This window comes from Schistocerca gregaria, chromosome 4 (assembly GCF_023897955.1).
Source record: "Schistocerca gregaria isolate iqSchGreg1 chromosome 4, iqSchGreg1.2, whole genome shotgun sequence".
Taxonomy (NCBI): domain Eukaryota; kingdom Metazoa; phylum Arthropoda; class Insecta; order Orthoptera; family Acrididae; genus Schistocerca; species Schistocerca gregaria.
The window spans coordinates 121,757,064-121,777,583 of record NC_064923.1 but is presented as its reverse complement, the minus strand read 5'-3'; the positions used below and the strand labels follow the sequence as shown (position 1 = coordinate 121,777,583).

General features: G+C 43.7%; 1 protein-coding gene across 1 annotated transcript in view; it reads left to right on the top strand.

The window, feature by feature from the left end:
- LOC126266594 (integrator complex subunit 7) overlaps positions 1-20,520 on the top strand; it is a 156,878-nt gene that overhangs the window by 11,962 nt on the left and 124,396 nt on the right. Inside the window, 3 exon segments of the mRNA XM_049970909.1 lie at positions 13,901-14,024; positions 14,636-14,796; positions 19,079-19,208. Of these exon segments, the coding sequence (XP_049826866.1) occupies positions 13,901-14,024; positions 14,636-14,796; positions 19,079-19,208 (415 nt within the window).

Sequence of the window (20,520 nt, the reverse complement as noted above, 5' to 3'; positions counted from 1 at the left end):
GTTCCTACCAGTGGCCATCCTGACACCTGCCAGTGGCTGAAGCAACCACAGGTAGCTGGTAGTAGGGTACCACGATCCTCCTCAGTCCCTGAGAGTGAATCAGTGAAGCCCTCCCAGCTGGACAAACAAACCTAAGGAGCAGTGAGAGAAACTTAAAAAGAAAACGACCCTCAAGAACCAAGGCACTGCAGTGGCACCCATACCACCACTAACTACAAGCTCTGTGTCTGAGGATGAGGTGAAAATTATGGCATCTGCTGAGGTCCTAGATCTCACTGTGCTCTCTGACACAATGGATGTCGACCTCACAGGGACCCATCTGGTGGCAGCAGGTGACACTGAGGCGTAGACTGCCTCAATGAGTATTTCACGCCTTCTCAGTCTCACGATCACGTATTCCTCCAGTGGAATTGCAGTGTTTTTTTCCACCACCTGGCTGCGCTATGGCAACTGTTAAGCTTTACACATGCTTTCTGCATTGCCCTCCAGGAAACCTGGTTCCCAGCAATTCGGACCCGTGCCCCCCATGGCTATAAGGGGTATTACAGAACCATAGTGCTATAACGTCAAGTTGAACACATATATTTCAAAATTACACAACACATGTAAGTCACTGAGCAAGTTGATAAAGCAAGACATGTGAATACGGTAACATTCAAATGAGCACTGAGTCCAAGTCTAGCGGACGCTGGCTGGCTGGCCGCTTAGGTGGCGTGGCTACTGCATGGCTGGCAGACAGCGCCGAATGTAGATTGTAATTGCACGGCGGCACTTTGAATGATCGGCGAGTCAGAACACTTTTCCCCCCTTTGAAATTTTGGCACTGGTCTTGATGGAGGTGGCCTGTAGATTGCTAACGTCCATAGACGTTGTTTGACTGGCCGTAAAGTCTTGAGGAGGAGGCTTCCCATACGAACGGAAGTGTCCCTGATGATAACGGGTCGAAATGACAGGAGATGTAGGGGTCGAATCTGCTGGGGCCCCGTGCACCAATCTGCCCATTGCGGCAAGTCCGGTTGATATAACAGGAGACATGGGCGATGTGTCGGTGTCCGTAGTAGAAGGAGGCGAGTAGAGTTGCTCCGACAGATGGTGGTCATCCAGTTCCTGCATGGACATGTCTCCTGGTGGTGCCAGTTCTTGTGCTGGCACCGATATGACGGTGAGAGGACTGCGTTGTGAGTAATGAGAGATTCCAGTATCCCGAGCGTCAGGTAGAGCCAAAGGTGGTGTAGTGGCATTCAGAACAGGCGTTGCCTGCACACGAGGCTGCAGCTGGTCCAAATGACGCACTGCAACACCTGTGTCCGTGTGGATTTCATAATTTCATACAAGAGTCAGCCACGGTGTCATAAGATTCTTCTGTAGCACCACATTTCGAAAGCTTCTATTCTCTTCCTGTCCAAACTATTTACCGTCCATGTTTCACTTCCATACATGGCTACACTCCATACAAATACTTTCAGAAATAACTTCCTCCCACTTAAATCAATACTCGATGTTAACAAATTTCTCTTCTTCAGGAACGCTTTCCTTGCCATTGCCAGTCTACATTTTATATCCTCTCTACTTCGACCATCAACAGTTATTTTGTTCCGCAAATAGCAAAACTCCTTTACTACTTTAAGTGTCTCATTTCCTAATCTCATTCCCTCAGCATGGCCCGACTTAATTCGACTACATTCCATTATCCTCGTTTTGCTTTTGTTGATGTTCATCTTATATCCTCCTTTCAAGACACTGTCCATTCCATTCAACTGCTCTTCCAAGTCCTTTGCTGTCTCTGACAGAATTACAATGTTATCGGCGAACTTCAAAGTTTTTATTTCTTCTCCATGGATTTTAATACCTACTCCGACTTTTTCTTTTGTGTCCTTTACTGCTTGCTCAATTTACAGATTGAATAACATCGGGGATAGGCTACAACCCTGTCTCACTCTCTTCCCAGCCACTGCCTCCCTTTCATGACCCTCAACTCTTATAACTGCAATATGGTTTCTGTACAAATTGTAAATAGCCTTTCGCTCCCTGTATTTTACCCCTGCCACCTTTAGAATTTGAAAGAGAGTATTTCAGTCAACATTTTCAAAAGCTTTCTCTAAGTATACAAATGCTAGAAATGTAGGTTTGCCTTTCCTTAATCTTTCTTCTAAAATAAGTCGTAAGGTCAGTATTGCCTCACGTGTTGAATATTTCTACGGAATCCAAACTGGTCTTCCCCGAGGTCGGCTTCTACTAGTTTTTCCATTTGTCTGTAAAGAATTCGTGTTAGTATTTTGCTGCTGTGGCTTATTAAACTGATTGTTCGGTAATTTTCACATCTGTCAATACCTGCTTTCTTTGGGATTGGAATTATTATATTCTTCTTGAAGTCTGAGGGCATTTTGCCTGTTTCATACATCTTTCTCACCAGATGGTAGAGTTTTGTCAGGACTGGCTCTCCCAAGGCTGTCAGTAGTTCCAATGGAATGTTGTCTACTCCGGGGGCCTTGTTTCGACTCAGGTCTTTCAGTGCTCTGTCAAACTCTTCACGCAGTATCATATCTCCCAATTCATCTTCATCTACATCCTCTTCCATTTCCATAATATTGTCCTCAAGTACATCGCCCTTGTATAGACCCTCTATATACTCCTTCCACCTTTCTGCTTTCCCTTCGTTGCTTAGAACTGGGTTTCCATCTGAGCTCTCGATGTTCATACAAGTGGTTCTCTTATCTCCAAAGGTCTCTTTAATTTTCCTGTAGGCAGTATCTATCTTATCACTAGTGAGATAAGCCTCTACATCCTTACATTTGTCCTCTAGCCGTCCCTGCTTAGCCATTTTGCATTTCCTGTCTATCTGTTTTTGAGACGTTTGTCTTCCTTTTTGCCTGCTTCACTTACTGCTTTTTTATATTTTCTTCTTTCATCAATTAAATTCAATATTTCTTCAGTTACCCAAGGATTTCTACTAGCCCTTGTCTTTTTACCTACTTGATCCTCTGCTGCCTTCACTACTTCATCCCTCAAAGCTACCCATTCTTCTTCTACTGTATTTCTTTCCCCCATTCCTGTCAATTTTTCCCTAATGCTCTCCCTTGAAAATTGGTGTAAAGCTAATTCCCTTTGTGTCAACAGAAAAAAAAAAAAAATTACAAAACCTGTATGCATCGTGGAATAATAATACTGAACTTGAGCAGAGCTGAAATGCTGTTAATTTCCTTGGAATCTCAGTTGATTCAAAATTATCTTGCAGTAGCCATATAGGAAAAGTGGGAAGCAGCATTAGCAAAGGAATATTTGCTCTAAAAAAGCTGTGTCTTTGAGTACACGTGCTAGTACTTAAAGTGGTTTATTTTGCTTTAATACACAGTCACATTTCCTATGCTACAAAACTGTGGGGACATCAAAGCAAGGGAGCTAGTGTCTTCAAACTACAAAAGAAGGCAATAAGACTGATATGTAGCTTAGCGCCCAGAGCTCACTGTAGGCCAAGCTTTAAAAAATTACAGATTATGACCCTGCCACCAATATTTATACTACAGTGTGTAATGCATATTAAGGAAAACTATCCGAGTTATCAACAATATGACATGCGACATAATTATATCTCAAGAAACAAGCAGGACCTAGTTTCTTTTCGATGTAACTATAAAAAAAAAACACAAAAGTGCTTCTTATACAAGTCCATAATTTTTTTAATGCCATACCCCAACATATCAGGGATCTTCCAATACAACAAATTAAAAAAAAAGTAAAAGACTTTCTTCTTGACCTCAGCACTTATGAAACTGATGAATTTTTAAGGGAGGCAAATAATATGGTATAACTGCATTTTGTGATCAGTTTTTATATGCTTCTATATATGAGTAAGTCTGTAATTGGCTAAATTTACTATGCAATATCAATTTGTACCAGAAGTTTCTCTGTTTTGTTTTTGTGTGAAGGTACCATAATTATTTGTGTAATATTTATATAGTGTAATATTTTTCTTGTTTTTGTAATTATTTGTGTAACATTTATACTATGTAATATTGACTATTGTAATGCCTCAGATGATCTCTGAGGCCTCTACAACAATAAAAATCAACCAATCAATCAATCAATCAATCCTCCTGCCCCCCTCCCCCAGGCGTCCACAGCTCTTTTGTGGATATGTGTGTGCCGAGCACGGGACCCCAAGCTTGTGCAGCTCTCTTTTCTTTGCAGGTTGCGTACCTTCCCATTCCACATTCCCCCCCCCCCCCCTCCTCCCCTAGATACTCCCGCCCCCATCTCCGCCACATCACCTGCGCCCTCTCTTTGGGAGTTAGTTGTTGCACCTACCTCCAGAGACAGATGCTTGTGTATGAATGGAGTGGTTTCTCTTCATTTATCTCTATGGTGTACAGTATGTCTCCTCTTTCCTTGCTTCTTCTCAGTAGCTCCCTCTCTGCTGCGGTGTTTGAGAATTCTTCTCTTTTTCCCTTTTCTTTGTTCCTCCCTTTTCCTTCTTTCCCCCCTGTGTGTGTCTTAGTGCTTACCCACGCTTCCCCACGGGTAGCCGGTGACAGGATAATGCATAATTCCTCACCCCGGGTAGACAAGTAGGAGGCGTACATACCCCCTGGTAAAGGCCAGGCCCAGGCAGGGGTGATTACCTGAGCTGGTACCTTCTGCCCACAAGAGAAAGCTTGATGAGACTCAGCCACAGAAAATTCTTCCATCAGTGCCAAAGTTCCTAATTGTTTCTCGGTCTGGCGAAGGTCGAGACTTCTCAACAGTAAACCCTTTCATTATTTGGAAAGCTGTTGATGCAGTTGCAGGTCCTGTAAAGTCTTGTTCCGCGTTATGAAATGGCACCTTGTCTTTAGAAATAGACAGTGCCCTCCAGGCACATAAATTGCTTTGATCTACAGTGCAACACACCTTCCCCGTCAGTGGGGAAGCGCACTGTACTTTAAACTCATCATGTGGTGTGGTTTATACAGGATCACTCGACACTTTATCAAAGGAGGAGATCCAAAATTACTTGTCTGATCAGGGAGTAATGGCCGTACATCGAGTAATGAAAAGGGTTGTAAAGGAATTGGCACTGACCTGCACTCTCTTATTGACATTTGTCAGAGTTCAACTTCCATCGGACATTAAAGCGAGCTATGAGATAATTTCAGTTCGCCGTTACTGAGGTGGCGGCCACGCAAACTGGCAATCTCACCTTTAGCGCCACGGTTGTCAGATCGGCCAGCCCAAAGATAACCCGTTCAGCCTCCCCACTTTCACCTGCTCACTCTAAGGTTCAACCTTCATCACTCCTGCTAAATCACGGGCCCCAAAATTGGACATCCGGACTTCCAAAAATGAGCCTACTCGTGAAGATTTTCTACATCCCCAGACCTCACAACCCTCAACTCATCATGTTTGCAAAAAGGCTCATAAGAAACACAGTTCCTCTCCTTCTCCACCACGGCATGTCTCTTCTACAGCGCCACTCAGCAGTAGCCACCCTTGGCCATCTTCCATGTCGCTGAGACGCATCACTGGCGGCTGATCAACCAGCTGATCACTGGCAGCAGGAGCTGCCCCCGAACAACCTATGGATCGGGATCTTCTGCCTCTGGCTGAATGCCATTCCACACCATCAGCCACTGGCTCTCAGCGGTCGCTGAGTTGATGGCAACAGTAGTGAGATTTTTCCCTTTTTTGTCCACCCTATGTCAATTATCCATTGCAATGTCTGCAGAATTCACTCCAATCTGTCGATCCTCTGATGACCCTACTCCCCAGCCACCATCTGTCTTCAGGAAACAAAGCGACATTCCCATGATCACTTTGTCTTCTCTCATTTCCAAACAGTCCAGTTTGATCTCCTCTGTGTTGCTGACATTCCGGCACACGGGGGACTTACAATTCTTCTCCACAATACTATCCATTATCATCCAATCCCCTTTCACAGCTCCTGTCTTCTTGTCGCTTTACATCTTTCCTTCTCTGGATACACCTTCTCTCTTTGTAGCATATACATTCCATCGTCCACACTAATGGCAAGAGCCGATCTCCTTCATCTCCTGGGTCAGCTCCTACCCTCGTATTTGCTGGTTGAAGACTTCAGTGCGCACCACCCACTTTGGGGATCTCCTTATTGATTGACCTCTTCCACCAAGCGGATCTTGTTTGCCTCAACACTGTGGAATCTACATTTTTGTCTGCCTCCATGTCAACCTACTCTCACTTGGACCTTACGGTCGGTACTGTTCGGCTAGCTTGGCACTTTGAATGGTTCACTCTTGCTGATACTCACTCGAGTGACCATTTTCCATGTGTCCTTCGATTACACCCACAACTGCCGTCTATGTACCCAAGAGGCTGGAAGTTTTCCCAAGCCGATTGGACACTTCTCTCCTCTCTAGCAACATTTGATGACTGTCCATTTCCTAGCATCGACGCTGAGGTCACTCATGTTATGGAAGTTATTCTTACAGCTGTGGAATGTTCAATACCTTGTTTCTTCCGTTTTACACGGCTCCCCCAAGTTCCTTGTTGGAATGAGGTGTGCCATGACGCAGTATGGGAGTGGAGACATGCTCTTCACGTTTTCCACCATCATCCTGCATTGGCCAACTGTATCCGCTGTAAGCATTTATGTGTGCAATGCCGTCACATCATACATGATAGCAAGAAGGCTGGGATTTCTTTAGCAGCTCCTTTAACACCTTCACTCCCTCAACTGTAGTTAGGAGTCAAATTTGACGGTTATCCGGCACGTCTAGTTTTTCCCCGGTCTATGGGCTAACTGTTGCGCAAGATACCTTAGTGGGCCCAGTTGCAGTTTCTAACTCATTGGGTCAACACGTCACTGAGATTTCGAGCTCTTCTAATTACCCACCAGCATTTCTCCCGAAGAAACAAGCAGCAGTAGTGTGACCTCTTGCTTTCTATCTCAAAATAGCGAAAGCTATAATACCGTTTTTTCTATATGGGAACTTCAACATGAACTCTGTTTGTCTCATTCTTCCACCTCAGTACTGGATTGCATCCACGTCCATATGTTGCTGCATTTATCATGCCCTACTCTGCGTTGCCTCCTTTGCCTTTCTAATCGAATTGGGACTGACAGTACCTTTCTCCGAAGATGGCAGGGGGCTATCATCATTCCTGTTTCAAAACCTGGAAAGGACAAACTTCTCCCCTCCAGCTGTTGCCCAGTGTCTCTTATGAGTAGTGTTTGTAAGGGTTTGAGTGTATGGTAAATTGCCATTTAGGCTGGTGGCTGGAGTCCCGAAACCTTTTAACAACTGCCTAATGCAGTTTCCGAAAGCATCATTCTGCAGTTGACCATCTTGTTGCTGTCTCCACTTAAACCATGAACAATTTTCTCAGGAAACGCCAAATGGTAGCTACATTTTTTGATCTAGAGATGGCATATACCTGTTGGAGGACAGGCATCCTCTGCACTCTGTACCCTGTTGGTTGTAGCCCCCTGACCACAAAGGAATCACTCTGCTGATGCTTGTGCTGTTAACTCCCCATGTATACCATGGAGTAGTTTTGCCTATTCCCTTGGGGCATTGGGACTCCCGGCAATGGCCACCTTGCCAGGTGGCCATGCTGCGGCTGGGTGGCGCCCGTGGGGAGGGCCCCTGGTCAGAGTGGTAGTCCATCATCTCTCGTTGGTGGTGAAACACCAGCAGTCTCTAAGTAATCATGAGCTCAATTCAATACACAGAAGTACGGCCCCAAATCGTTCCCCTCCCTGGCCACACAATGGGAGGAACGTCAGCCTAAGGATGGCAGCAGATCTTATTCTCCCCAGTACCTTGTATGTTCGAGAGCCGATGGGAATCTTTCATAAAAATGAGACCTCAGTTTTTTGTTGAGCAATTAGAGGACAAGTTAGGGGAGGTGGAGGACTTGTCCAAAATGAGATCTGGGTCAGTCTTGATCAAAATAACATCCTCTGCCCAGTCACGGGAGTTTCTCGCTTGGTACAAGCTGGGGGATGTTTCGGTAACCATCACACCCCATAAGAGCTTAAATATGGTCCAGGGTATCATATTTCACAGAGCTTCTTTTGCAGTCCAATGATGAGCTGTGCACCAATTTAGAGTGGCGAGGTGTGCATTTCATCCAGTGTGTCCAGCAGGGTCTGAAGCATAACCAGGTTGCCACCATTGCCTTCATCTTGGCCTTTGAGGGTGTTACATTGCCTGAGAAGGTCAAGGTGATGGTCTACCGGTGTGATTTAAAGCCCTATATCCCTCCCCCCATGCAGTGCTTTAAATGCAGGAAGTTCAGCCATATGTCATCCTGCTGTACTTCCAACATCACATGCTGAGATTGCGGACACCCATCACATCCCAATACTCCATGTGCCCCTCTCCCATCTGTGTCAACTGTGGAGGGCACAATCCGCCTTTCTAGCCTGACTGCAGGATTCTCCAGAAAGAAAGGAAAATCATGGAGTACAAGACCCTCGACCGACTGATCTACCCTGAGGCTAAGAGAAAATTTGAATGCCTGTATCCTTTGCGTATGACATTGTCTTACACCGCCAACCCGGCCACCTCTCAGAGCCGGAAGACTACACCTGCCCCCTTGATGGTGGGGGGCATTTCCCTCCCTGTTGCTCCTGTGCTACCTACTTCAGGAGCCCCCCCCCCCCCCCCCCCCCCAACCATTGGGCATTGGGGACGTCCATCCCCACTTCTAAGCTGGAGAAAGGTAAGTCTTCTTCGATTTCTCTCGCTAGGAAGGGGCACCCCCACCAACGCTACCTACAAACTCTGCGACTGAGGATGGAGTGGAGATTTTGGCGTCTGCTGAGGACCTAGATCTCACCAGACTCTCAGATACAATGGATATAGACTGCTCAGGCAATAAATCGGTGGCAGCAGTTAACTCTGAGGCATAAACTGCTCCATTGAATGTTCCATGCCTTCCCAGTCTCACGATGTCATCCTCCAGTGGAATTGCGGCAGTTTTTTCCACTGCCTGGCTGAGCTACGACAACTGTTAAGCTTTACATGTGCTATCTGCATTGCCCACCAGGAAACCTGGTTCCCAACAATGCGGACCCCTGCCCTCTGTGGCTATAAGGGATATTACAGGAATCGTAGCGACTATAATCAAGTGCCAGGTGGAGTTTGCGTTTATGTCCTAAACTCGGTGTGTCGTCAGCATGTGCCCCTTCAAACCCATCTTGAAGCTGTGGCTGTTAGAATAAGGATGATGCAGGGAATAACTGTCTGCAATGTATGTCTTCCTCCAGATGGTGCAGTACCCCTGAATGTATTAGCTGCACTGATTGACCAACTCCCTAAACTTTTCCCACTTCTGGGAGATTTTAATCCCATATCCCCTTGTGGGGTGGTCCCTTTCTTACTAGCCGAGGCAGAGATGTCGAAACTTTACTGTCACAATTTGACCTCTACCTCTTAAATACTGGGGCTACCACACATTTCAGTGTGGCTCATGGTAGTTACTCGGCCATTGACTTATCAATTTGTAGCCCAGGACTTCTCCCATCTATCCACTGGAGAGCACATGACAATCTGTGTGGTAGTGACCAGTTCCCCATCTTCTTGTCACTGCCCCAGCATCAGGCACACGGACTCCTGCCCAGATGGGCTTTGAACAAGGCAGACTGGGGAACTTTCACCTCTGCTGTCACCGCTAAACCTACCCACACGATAACATCGATGTGATAGTTTAGCAGGTGAGTAGCACAATTGTTTCTACAGCAGAAACGTGATCCCTTGCTCTTTAGGGTGCCCGAGGCATAAGGCAGTCCCTTGGTGGTTGCCGGAAGTCGCTGAAGCAATTAAGGATTGTCGGCGAGCTATACAGTGGCACAAGTGGCACACTTCCCTGGAGCACCTCGTAGCCTTTAAAACAGCTGCCTTATCAAACAATGGAAGGAGGAGTGTTGGGAGAGATACGTCTCCACCAATGGGTGCCACACATCACCTTCTCAAGTCTGGGCAAAGATCAAACTTCTTTTCGAGTACCAGGCCCCAACAGCTGTCCCCGGAGTTACCATAAATGGCGAATTATCTACCAATGCAAATCTGATTGCCAAGCACTTTGCTCGAGCCTCTGCATCGGAGAATTACCCCCCAGCCTTTCGCACACTCAAACAGTGGCTGGAAGGGAACGTCCTCTCATTCACTACACGCTGCAGTGAATCCTATAATGCCCTACTTACAGAGTGGGAGCTCCTCAGTGCCCTTGTACATTGCCCCGACACAGCTCCTGGGCCTGATCGTATCCACAGCCAGATGATTAAACATCTCTCATCTGACTACAAGCGACATCTTCTCGTCATCTTCAACCGGATCTGGTGCGATGTCATCTTTCCATAGCAATGGCAGGAGAGCACCATCATTCTGGCGCTGAAACCCGGTAAAAACCCGCTTGATGTGGATATCTATTGGCTCATCAGCCTCACCTACATTCTTTGTAAGCTGCTGAAACGTATGGTATGTCAGCGGTTGGGTTGGGTCCTGGAGCCATATGGCTTGCTGGCTCCATGTCAGGGAGGCTTCTGCCAGGGTTGCTCTACCACTGATAATCTTGGGTCTATCGAGTCTGCATCCGAACAGCCTTTTCCAGACGGCAACACCTGATTGCAGTCTTTTTTTGACTTATGTAAAGCATACGACATGACTGGGCGACTTCATATGCTTGCCACATTGTATAAGTGGGGTCTTCAGGGAGCACTCCCGATTTTTATCCAAAACTTCCTGTCACTCCAAACTTTCCATGTCCATGTTGATGACTCCCATAGTTCCATCCATATCAAAGAGAATGGAGTCCTGCAGGGCTCTGTATTGAGTCTCCCTCTATTTTGAGTAGCCATTAACGGTCTAGCAGCAGCTGTCGAGCCCTCCATCTCACCTTCTCTGTATGCAGATGACTTCTGCATTTCGTACTGCTGCTCCAGTACTGTTGTTGCTGAGCATCGTCCCAAGGAAGCCATCCACAAGGAGCAGTCATGGGATCTAGCCCACAGCTTCCAGTTTTCAGCTGTAAAGTCATGTGTCATGGTCTTTGTCGGCATTGTACCATTCATCCGGAACCCACACTGTACCTCAATGACAATCCACTCACTGTGGTGGAGACATATCAATTCCTAGGACTGGTTTTTGACACTTGATTGACTTGGCTCCCTCATCTTTGTCAGCTTAAGCAGAAGTGCTGGCAGCACCTCAATACCCTCCATTGTCTGAGTAACACCAATTGTGGTGCAGATTGCTGTACGCTGCTGCAGCTCTACCCAATCCCAAGTTGACTTTGGGAGTGTGGTTTATGGTTCGGCAGCGCCTCCAGCATTGTTATTTACTCGACCCTGTGCACCACTGTGGGATTCGATTAGCGACAGGAGCTTTTAGGAAGAGTCCGGTGATCAGCGTACTGGTGGAAGCTGGTGTCCCTCCACTGCAGATCAGACATGCGCAACTACTCGTCAGTTAACGCAGCACACATTCATAGTTCCCCTGAGCATCCGAATTACCATCTCCTTTTCCCACCTGCGACAGTCCATCTCCTGCTTCGGCGGCCCAGATAGGGGCTAACAATTGCAGTTCGCTTGCGGTCCCTACTCTCTGAACTGGAATCCTTCTCTTTACCAACTCTTCTTGCGGTCTGTTCACGTACGCCCCCATGGTGTATGCCTCGGCTGCAGCTTCGTCTGGACCTTTTGCATTGCCCTAAGGACTCGGTTAACCCCACCACTCTCTGGTGTCACTTCCTCCTGATTTTTGACCGCTCTGAAGCAGTTTACACTGACCGCTCAATGGCTGATGATCACGTAGGCTTTGCATATGTTCATGGAGGACATATTGAGCAGCACTCCTTGCCAGTTGGCTGCAGTATTTTCACTGCAGAGCTGGCAGCCATATCTCGTGCTCTTGAGTACATCCGCTCATGTCCTGGTGAATCATTTTCCCTGTGTACTGATTCACTGAGCAGCCTACAATCTATAGACCAGTGCTACCCTCGCCACCCTCTTGTGGCGTCCATTCAGGAGTCCATCAATGCCCTGGAACAGTCCTGCCGTTCCGTGGTGTCACGTCAGAATCCCCGGCAACGAACTTGCCGACTGGCTGGCCAAACAGGCGAAGCAGAAACCGCTTCTGGAGATAGGCATCTCCGAAGCTGACCTGCCTTCTGTCTTACACCGCAGGGTTTTCCGGCTTTGGGAGACGGAATGGCGTAACAGGACACACAACAAACTGTGTGTCATTAAGGACACTATTAATGTTTGGAAGTCTTCCATGCAGGCCACTTGCAGGGAATCAGTTGTCCTCTGTCGGCTCTGCATTGGCCATACGTGGCTAACGCATGGTTACCTACTCCGTTGCAAGGACCCGCCTCGTGTCGCTGTGACTTCCAAATGAAAGTCGTCCACCTCTTGCTGGACTGCGCACTTTTAGCTGCTTTGAAGCAGACTTTTAACTTTCCCAGCATCCTGCCTTTGGTGTTGGGTGACAATGCCTCCACAGCAGCTTTAGTTTTACGTTTTACCCGTGAGAGTGGGTTTTATACTTCTATTTAGTTTTTAGCGCATGTCCTTTGTCCTTCTGTGTCCTCCACCCTAATGCTTTTAGGGTGGAGGTTTTAATGTGTTGCAGAGTGACTGGCTTTCCCTCTTTGTTCTCGTGGTGGCCAGCCACTGTAATTTGCTTTCATGTGTTACTCTCTTCTGTTTATAGCATCTCTCTGTTGTTTTCTTGTCCTCTTTTGTTCCTTTTAGTGTTTGTTGCCTTCCCTTCATTCTTGTGGCTTTTCCTTTCTTTCCATTTTGTGCTATATGTTTTGTCCGTTTTATTATCACACTTGTGGCATTGTTTTATTAAGAAAAAGGGACCGATGACCTCGTAATTTGGTCCCTTCTCCCACCTTTAAACCAACCAAGCAGCCTAGGTGAAGACTATGCAGGTACCCACATTCTGCCTCAGTTACATGGTTCACAAATATTAAGAAATCTTTTGTAAACAACTTTCACATAAATAATGCTACACACAGGCAGTTGGGGTACATACTTTCTGCCCCAGGGCAAGGTGGGGGGGGGGGGGGGGGGGGGGATACAGCATACAACATGGTGTCAGGAAGGGAATATGGCCGTTCCTTAAATTGATCATGCTGACCCTTCTCAGATGCATGAGAAAGGCACAAAAAAAGAAGAGAAAAGAAGTAGAGCTTGCTGATTCTCCTTCAATTTCTTGGTATCTTATGCTGCAGATATTAGTAGTTTCCCTTAACAACTCAAGCAGTTAATGCCCAACAAAGATATTTGTATTATGACAGCAAACCATGGTGCAATTTGGCGTTTTTCTTGGTAACAAACATTGCCAGAACTGAAAGAAGTGACAAAGAAAAGACCTCGGACTGACTGCCCACGTCGCCATCTGTGTCATAAGCCCAGTCTCTACTAAGAGTGTTCTCAGCTTCTCCCTCAGTCACTACCTGATCCTGTCATTATTGTTAAACTCATTATATGAGTAGAACATGGCTGACAACATCAATAGACAAGAAACAGTGGAAAACTATGTATTTTGAAAGTGGATTGTAGAGAATGAATGAATGTTAAACGTGTTTGAGTTTGAGTCTTCACTGTGAAAGCTGTTGCTGTCTTAAAATTTCTGTCATAGACCACGATGTCATCTACAGCTGTCAGTTGTGAGTTCTAGCTGAACACCTCTGACCTAAGACAAAAGATTTATGTTTTATCTATTGAAGGAAATTTTTCAGTATAGCTGAAACTTTAGGCACAAATCTCTCAATTCCACATAAAGTGGGTAAGATGCAAGCAATTTTCAGAATACCCTTTTACTTAAACCACATGTAGAGTTTTCCCTTACCCATGTCCTATACTATACTACAGTATACCGTATTATCAAAGATCAATGTTGTAATTCATTTGCCATGTAACTTTTTTCAGGAACAACTTTCTCCGTGTGTGGGTGCTGCAAGTCTGCCAGCAGAGTGAGAAGCATCTTGACAAGATACTAAATGTTGATGAATTTGTTCGACGAATCTACAGTGTCATACACTCAAATGACCCAGTAAGTTCTGTATGCTAGCTGTAGTGGATGTGAATTGCTTAATATGTCATATGGGGGAGGGGGGGGAACAAGTAATTTGGAAGGCAATGGACTGCTGTCTCATTGCATTGTTTTCTTTTTTGTGATGGAGGATTGGATTTATAAAAGGTAGTGTACAATTTCATTTGTTTCTATTTTAAAACCTTGTCACAGCTTATATCACTGTTTATTAGTGTAAACATCTTTTGTAAAACATACACTTCACCCCTAAAACAAGCAGGCATGTGCACACGCGCTCACGCGCACACACACACACACACACACACACACACACACACACACACATATTCACAAACAGCTGACATTAGGATTGTGACGATACTTCAATAACATCATCTCTCACTTGTTCCAATGTGGTCTATTGGCATCTAGCCTGCCTCCCAAACTTACTAATTGTGCCATTAAAGAGGTAGGAGTAAATTGAAGCTCTGGAAAACAGAAAAGTATAAATTTTATCTTGTATCAAAGTGGTAAAAATGATCGGCCAGTGAATTGTCATCCTACTGATCCAGCAGATTTCAAGTTTAATCTCTGGATAAGCTATTGAAACATCTATAATCACCTACTTACAGGTTGCACGAGCGCTGACGTTGCGAACGCTTGGCAGTGTGGCAGGCATCATCCCAGAACGACAACAAGTTCACCACAGTATACGCCGCAGCCTTGATTCGCATGACACTGTGGAAGTGGAGGCAGCTATTTATGCTGCCATGCAGTTTGCTGCGCAGTCAAAGTAAGTTGGGATACAGAAAGCAAGTGTGCAGTATACGTATGTTAAGCTCTCATAAAACCATGTTTTGTGTAAAAATGGTTAGTAATAAATGAGAACTTACTTTTGTTCATTTTGAATGATGACACTGAAATACTGTAGCAGATTAATGTAGATTTGGAAGAACAAAAGCCTCATATCAATCAATTTTTTTGTGCAAAACATGATGTGCTTTTATAATTAAATTGTTTTGTGTTGGTTATGTACTGTCGTGAGTAATAAGTAGTTAATGTTGATATGGAGCAATAATTATTGGCAGGTTTACTGTTATAATTGACTGAATATAATTATTGGGTGTTATAATGTGCTAAATGTGCATTCACAAGTAGCAGGGTGGAATTTTTTTTTTATTTTTTAATAGAGTTTTCTGGTGGTTTATATAAGTAATCTCTTCTGGCTAGTGCAACTGTGATGACTTTCTGGTCTCAGCCCACCTTGTAAACTGAACTTTTAACTCTATAATCATTACATATCTGTACGAATATCTAATGTGAATTTTGATATAAACACAATGTCCAGGCTTTTTGTTTAATTACCTTAAAATATTCCAAAGTGGAAATTGGTCATATTGCTTTCTTTATTCCTCTCTTTGGTGCAAATCTGCTTATCTTCACTGTCCTCACCATCAGTTGTGTCATGGTAATCAACAAATACATTTAAAAAAAGGAGAAGACACGCCATGAATGAATTATTCGAATGGGATGAAATTCTGTAGATGCGATATGCATGCACGTACAAAAGCATGATTACAGTTTCAAAAAAAATGGGTTGATTTATTCAAGAGAAAGAGCTTTACATATTGAGCACGTCAGTAACCTACTGGTCCACCTCTGACCTTTATGCAAGCTGTTATTCAACTTGGCATTGATTGGTAGACTTGTTGTGTGTCCTATTGGGGGATATTGCACCAAATTCTATTCCATTGGCATACTAGATTGTCAAAGCTCTGAGTTGGTAGGAGATTCCTGCCTTCAAACATTCTCTGTTGGAGGGAGGGGAGGGGGGAAGGAGGAAGATCCAGCAACCTTGCTCACCAATATAGGGTGTAGAAAGTATGAAGACAAGCAGCAGAAATTCTTGTCGTGTGCAGGTGGGCTTTATCTTGCTGAAATGTAAGCCCAGGATGGCTTTCCGTAAAGGGCAACAAGACAGGGTATAGAATATCATTGATGTACTGCTGCACTGTAAGAGTGTTGCATATGACAACTTCAGGAAATCTGCTGTGAAATAAATGACAGCCTAGACCATCACTCCTGGTTGTCAGGCCTTACAGCAGAAGGCAGTCAGGTTGGTCTCCCACTGCTGTGCAGGGCGACTCCAGACACATCAGGGCTCAATTTGAAGCAGGACTCATCACTAAAGAGAATTCTACTCCAGTGAATGAAATTCCAGGCCAAAGGTGTGTCTGGAGATGCCAACGTGAATATCAACCGCTGTGTGGCCCGACACCCAGGACTGATGGTCTGTGGTGACTTTTTTTTCATAGTTGAATCCCTTTACTTGTCATCCTTGGCACCCTTACAGCACAATGTCTCTTTTTGTTGCCCCCACATGGCAAGTTCTCCTGGGCTTACATTTCAGCAAGATAATGCCTGCCCACACACAGTGATAGTTTCTACTGCTTGTCTTCATGCTTGCCAGGCCCTACCTGGGCCAGCAAGGTCACCAGATTTCTCCTCAATTGAGAACATTTGGAGCATAAAGGGCAGGGCCCTCCAACTGTCCCAGGATTTTGACAACCTAATATGCCAATTGTACAGAATTGGAGTACAATATCCCTCAGGAAAACATGCAACAACTCTGCCAGTCAGTGCTAAGATGAATAACTACTGGACCAATGCGTTATTGACTTGATCAATTTGTAAAGCTGTTTCACTTGAATAAATCGTCCAATTTTTCTGAAATTGTAATCATTTTGTTTGTCTGTACATGTTCATTGTTTGTATCGATTTCCATCCCATTTGGGTTATTCCTTTGCAGTGCATCATTTATTTTGTTTTAGAGTGTGCTTCAAACTTCTTAATAGTTTTTTCGTGTCAACACTTTGATACTGTTGCTGTGGGAAGTTAAATAAACCACATCATCTGCTTTGTACTTACATTTCACTATGAGCAGGCGACTCAGCATCTCCGCTGTGTGGTGAGTAGCAACTCTCCTTTTCATATTATTGTTACAGTCCATCCTGGATTTTCCATTGTTTTGTTATTTTATTTATTTACCTTAAAAAGGTGTGCAAAGTTCTGTTGTCATGTGATATCTTGTATTGAGTAGATCTGCTGTCCCAACCTGAACTTCTTTCACCTCATGCACTAAATGTATACAGCAGAAAATCAATGAAAAAACAAAAAGAATTTTCTGTGACAGCAAAAAAGAAAATCATTATCACTTTCAGCTTCTAAGCCAGTTCCTCTGCTGGCCAATTCAGTTGTACGAGGGTCACTCCAAAAGAAATGCACACTATTTTTTTTAAATCCATCTTTTATTCTACATATTTGAAAGTTTTACAGTGTGTAGATACATCCTTTAGGAACAATATTTTAATTTCTGCACATAATTTCCATCCCTCTCAACTGCCTTACTCCATCTTGGAACTAGCACCTGTATACCCCCACGGTAAAATTCTGGATCAACCTGTTGGAGCCACTGTTTGGCAGCGTGCATAAGGGAGTCATCATCTTCAAACCTTGTTCCACAAAGAGAGTCTTTCAGTTTCCCAAAGAGATGATAGTCACATGGAGCCAGGTCAGGACTGTAAGGCGGGTGTTTCAGTGTTGTCCATCCAAGTTTAGTGATCGCTTCCATGGTTTTTTGACTGATATGTGGCGTTGCATTGTCGTGCAATAGCAAAACATCCTACTTTTGCCGATGCAGTCGAACACGACTCAGTCGAGCTTGAAGTTTCTTCAGTGTCATCACATATGCATCAGAATTTATGGTGGTTCCACTTGGCATTATGTCCACAAGCAAGAGTCCTTCGGAATCGAAAAACACTGTAGCCATAACTTTTCCAGCAGAACGTGTGGTTTTGAATTTTTTTTTCCTTGGGTGAATTTGCATGATGCCACTCCATTGATTGCCTCTTTGTCTCTGGTGAAAAAAGATGGAGCCATGTTTCATCACCTGTCACAATTCTTCCAAGAAATTCATCTCCACCATTCTCACACTGTTCCGAAAGTTTGCTGCATACTGTTTTTCTTGTTTCTTTGTCAGCCACTGTCAACATCCTCGGAACCCACCTGGCACAAACTTTTTTTAATGCCAACACTTTCAGTATTCTGCAAACACTTCCTTCCCCTATCCCAACGTAGCATGACAATTCGATCACTGTGATGCGTCTGTCAGCAGTCACCAATTCGTTAACGCTCTGCACATTGTCTGGAGTGTGTGCAGTATGAGGCCTGCCACTGCGAGAACAATCCTCAAGATTGCCGTGCCTGCTTTCATCACGTAACCTGCTAGCCCTCAACTAACTGTACTGCGATCTACAGCAGCATCTTCATACACCTTTTTCAACCTCTTGTGGATGTTTCTCACTATCTCATTTCCACTGCACAGGAATTCTATGACAGCACATTGCTTCTGATGAATGTCAAGTGTAGCAGCCATCTTGAAGATGTGCTGTGATGGCACCACTCACGGGAAAAGGTTGAACTAAGTTTAAAAACAAGCGGGAAAGATGTATCTACACACTGTAAAACTTTCACACATGCAGAATGAAAAGTGTATTTTTACAAAAATAGTGTGCATTTCTTTTGGAGTGAACCTCGTACTTTGTTGAGTTTATATTCTATGTATTCAGATCACTGATGATAACTTACAAGGAAGTCAGTTCTGATTATGATGCCATTTTTTGATCCAAAACTGAAAAATGCAATAAAGGGATATCATTTATATAATTGTCATACAGTATATGGTCAGTGAATTTCTCCCAGAGCTGGAAAATGAACTGAAATAGATCCAACACAGCTTCAACCTTTGAATAACAGTTTTAATGGAAATCAAAGAGAAATTGATACAAGTAATGTTTATTTTCAATTTGCAGAACTAAAAATAAGTATAGACAAGATAACCCCGATATCACTTTGCAAATAAATTGGCAAAACTGAGATAAATTAAGATAACTGATAGTGGAATTGAATGTCGTATAAGATTTACATGTTGTATGTTTTTGATTTCTACAGTTTTTAAGTTAATACATTTGACAGTTTACTTGCTTATATATGTTAATTTTTTTTAAATTTTGCAGAACATTTGCACTGAGTATGTGCAACAAGATCTCTGACATGATCCGGGGCTTAGCTACACCAGCCAACATGAAGCTGCAGTTGATCCCCATTTTACAACACATGCACCACGACACACACTCGGCCGCTCTTGTAAGTAATGTACTTGTAGATAATTGCTATTTATTTTCTGTAAATAAAACCTTTTGTTAAAATAGTCCACTAGTCTATAATTCAATCCTTCAAGCTGGCAGTTCCTGCAAAATCTGCTAGCCTACTGGGATATTTTACACTGCTGGCTGGTAGAGGAATACAGCTCTAGTGCAAGAACTATTCGTTGAAAATTTATGGAATGTCCACGAATTGTTAACATCAGATTTTTATTATGTCTCAGTCATATATGATTATTTAAAATCATTGTTCAGTGTAGGATACTTTGAAGATACCTTCAAAACAAAGGTCTACTCCACAATCTTTTTCCCACAATCTGAAACTTGTATATGTATCTTCTTTTGCTGTTTGTAAATGATAAGTTCATCATGTACTGAAAGATTTATTAAGCTTCTAAATATTTTCATGTACCACTTACCTTTTTTGTCTTATACAAGGACAGTTTTTAGTTCTTGATTTCTTCCAACTCACTCACTTTATGATAAAGATCCTTCAGTGCAGTGTGCGTTAGCTTGTGCTAGTGCTAGAGGTAAACTGTGAAATTGTAGTGATTTGGGCTTTTGCTGCAATCACTATTGTTCCAAAAGGCATTAAATCTATTGTTACATTGAATAAATAATCATACTGGGCTTGTAATAAGATACATAAAGTATCTTACTTATTCCCTAGAGGTGCTCTCATAAGGTGTCTCTTTTGCGAAACAAAATGCAATTACTCATTTCATTGTCCAGTTATCAGGAGTATTCTTTAAAATTGTTCACATATTTATGTCAGGTTCTCTTTGAATCATTTTTTAAGATTTTGACTTCATATTACGGAGTATGGCTTACATAATAATAGAAAACACTGAAATAAATTTCTCTTTTTGTGGCAAAACAGCTGTTAACTTCTGTAAAAATTTTACCTGCTAAAGTTTCATAAAATTCAACTGTGTTTGTGTCTTTTATAAAATATGAATTCTTGTTTTATTAGAGACATTGTTATTTTATAAAGAATAGAGCAATCACTTCTCAGGTCCCAGTAAACTCTGCTTCTGGAGAAGGAAGAAAATTGGTGTAAATAAAGAGAAAAGCAGTCATCATGATGAAATGTGGAAAGAAAATTTTAATGTAGTGTTAATTAATTGCTGCCTGCTTCCATGGCTGAGTGGTCAGGCAACTGACTGCCACATGGATGACCTTGGTTCAATTCCTGATACTGTCAGGAAGTTCTCCTTTGTGGGAGCACTGGAATGGGCTGCACTCATCCTCTTGAGGCCATTTGGGCAGCTACTTGATTGAGTTGTAGTGGCTCC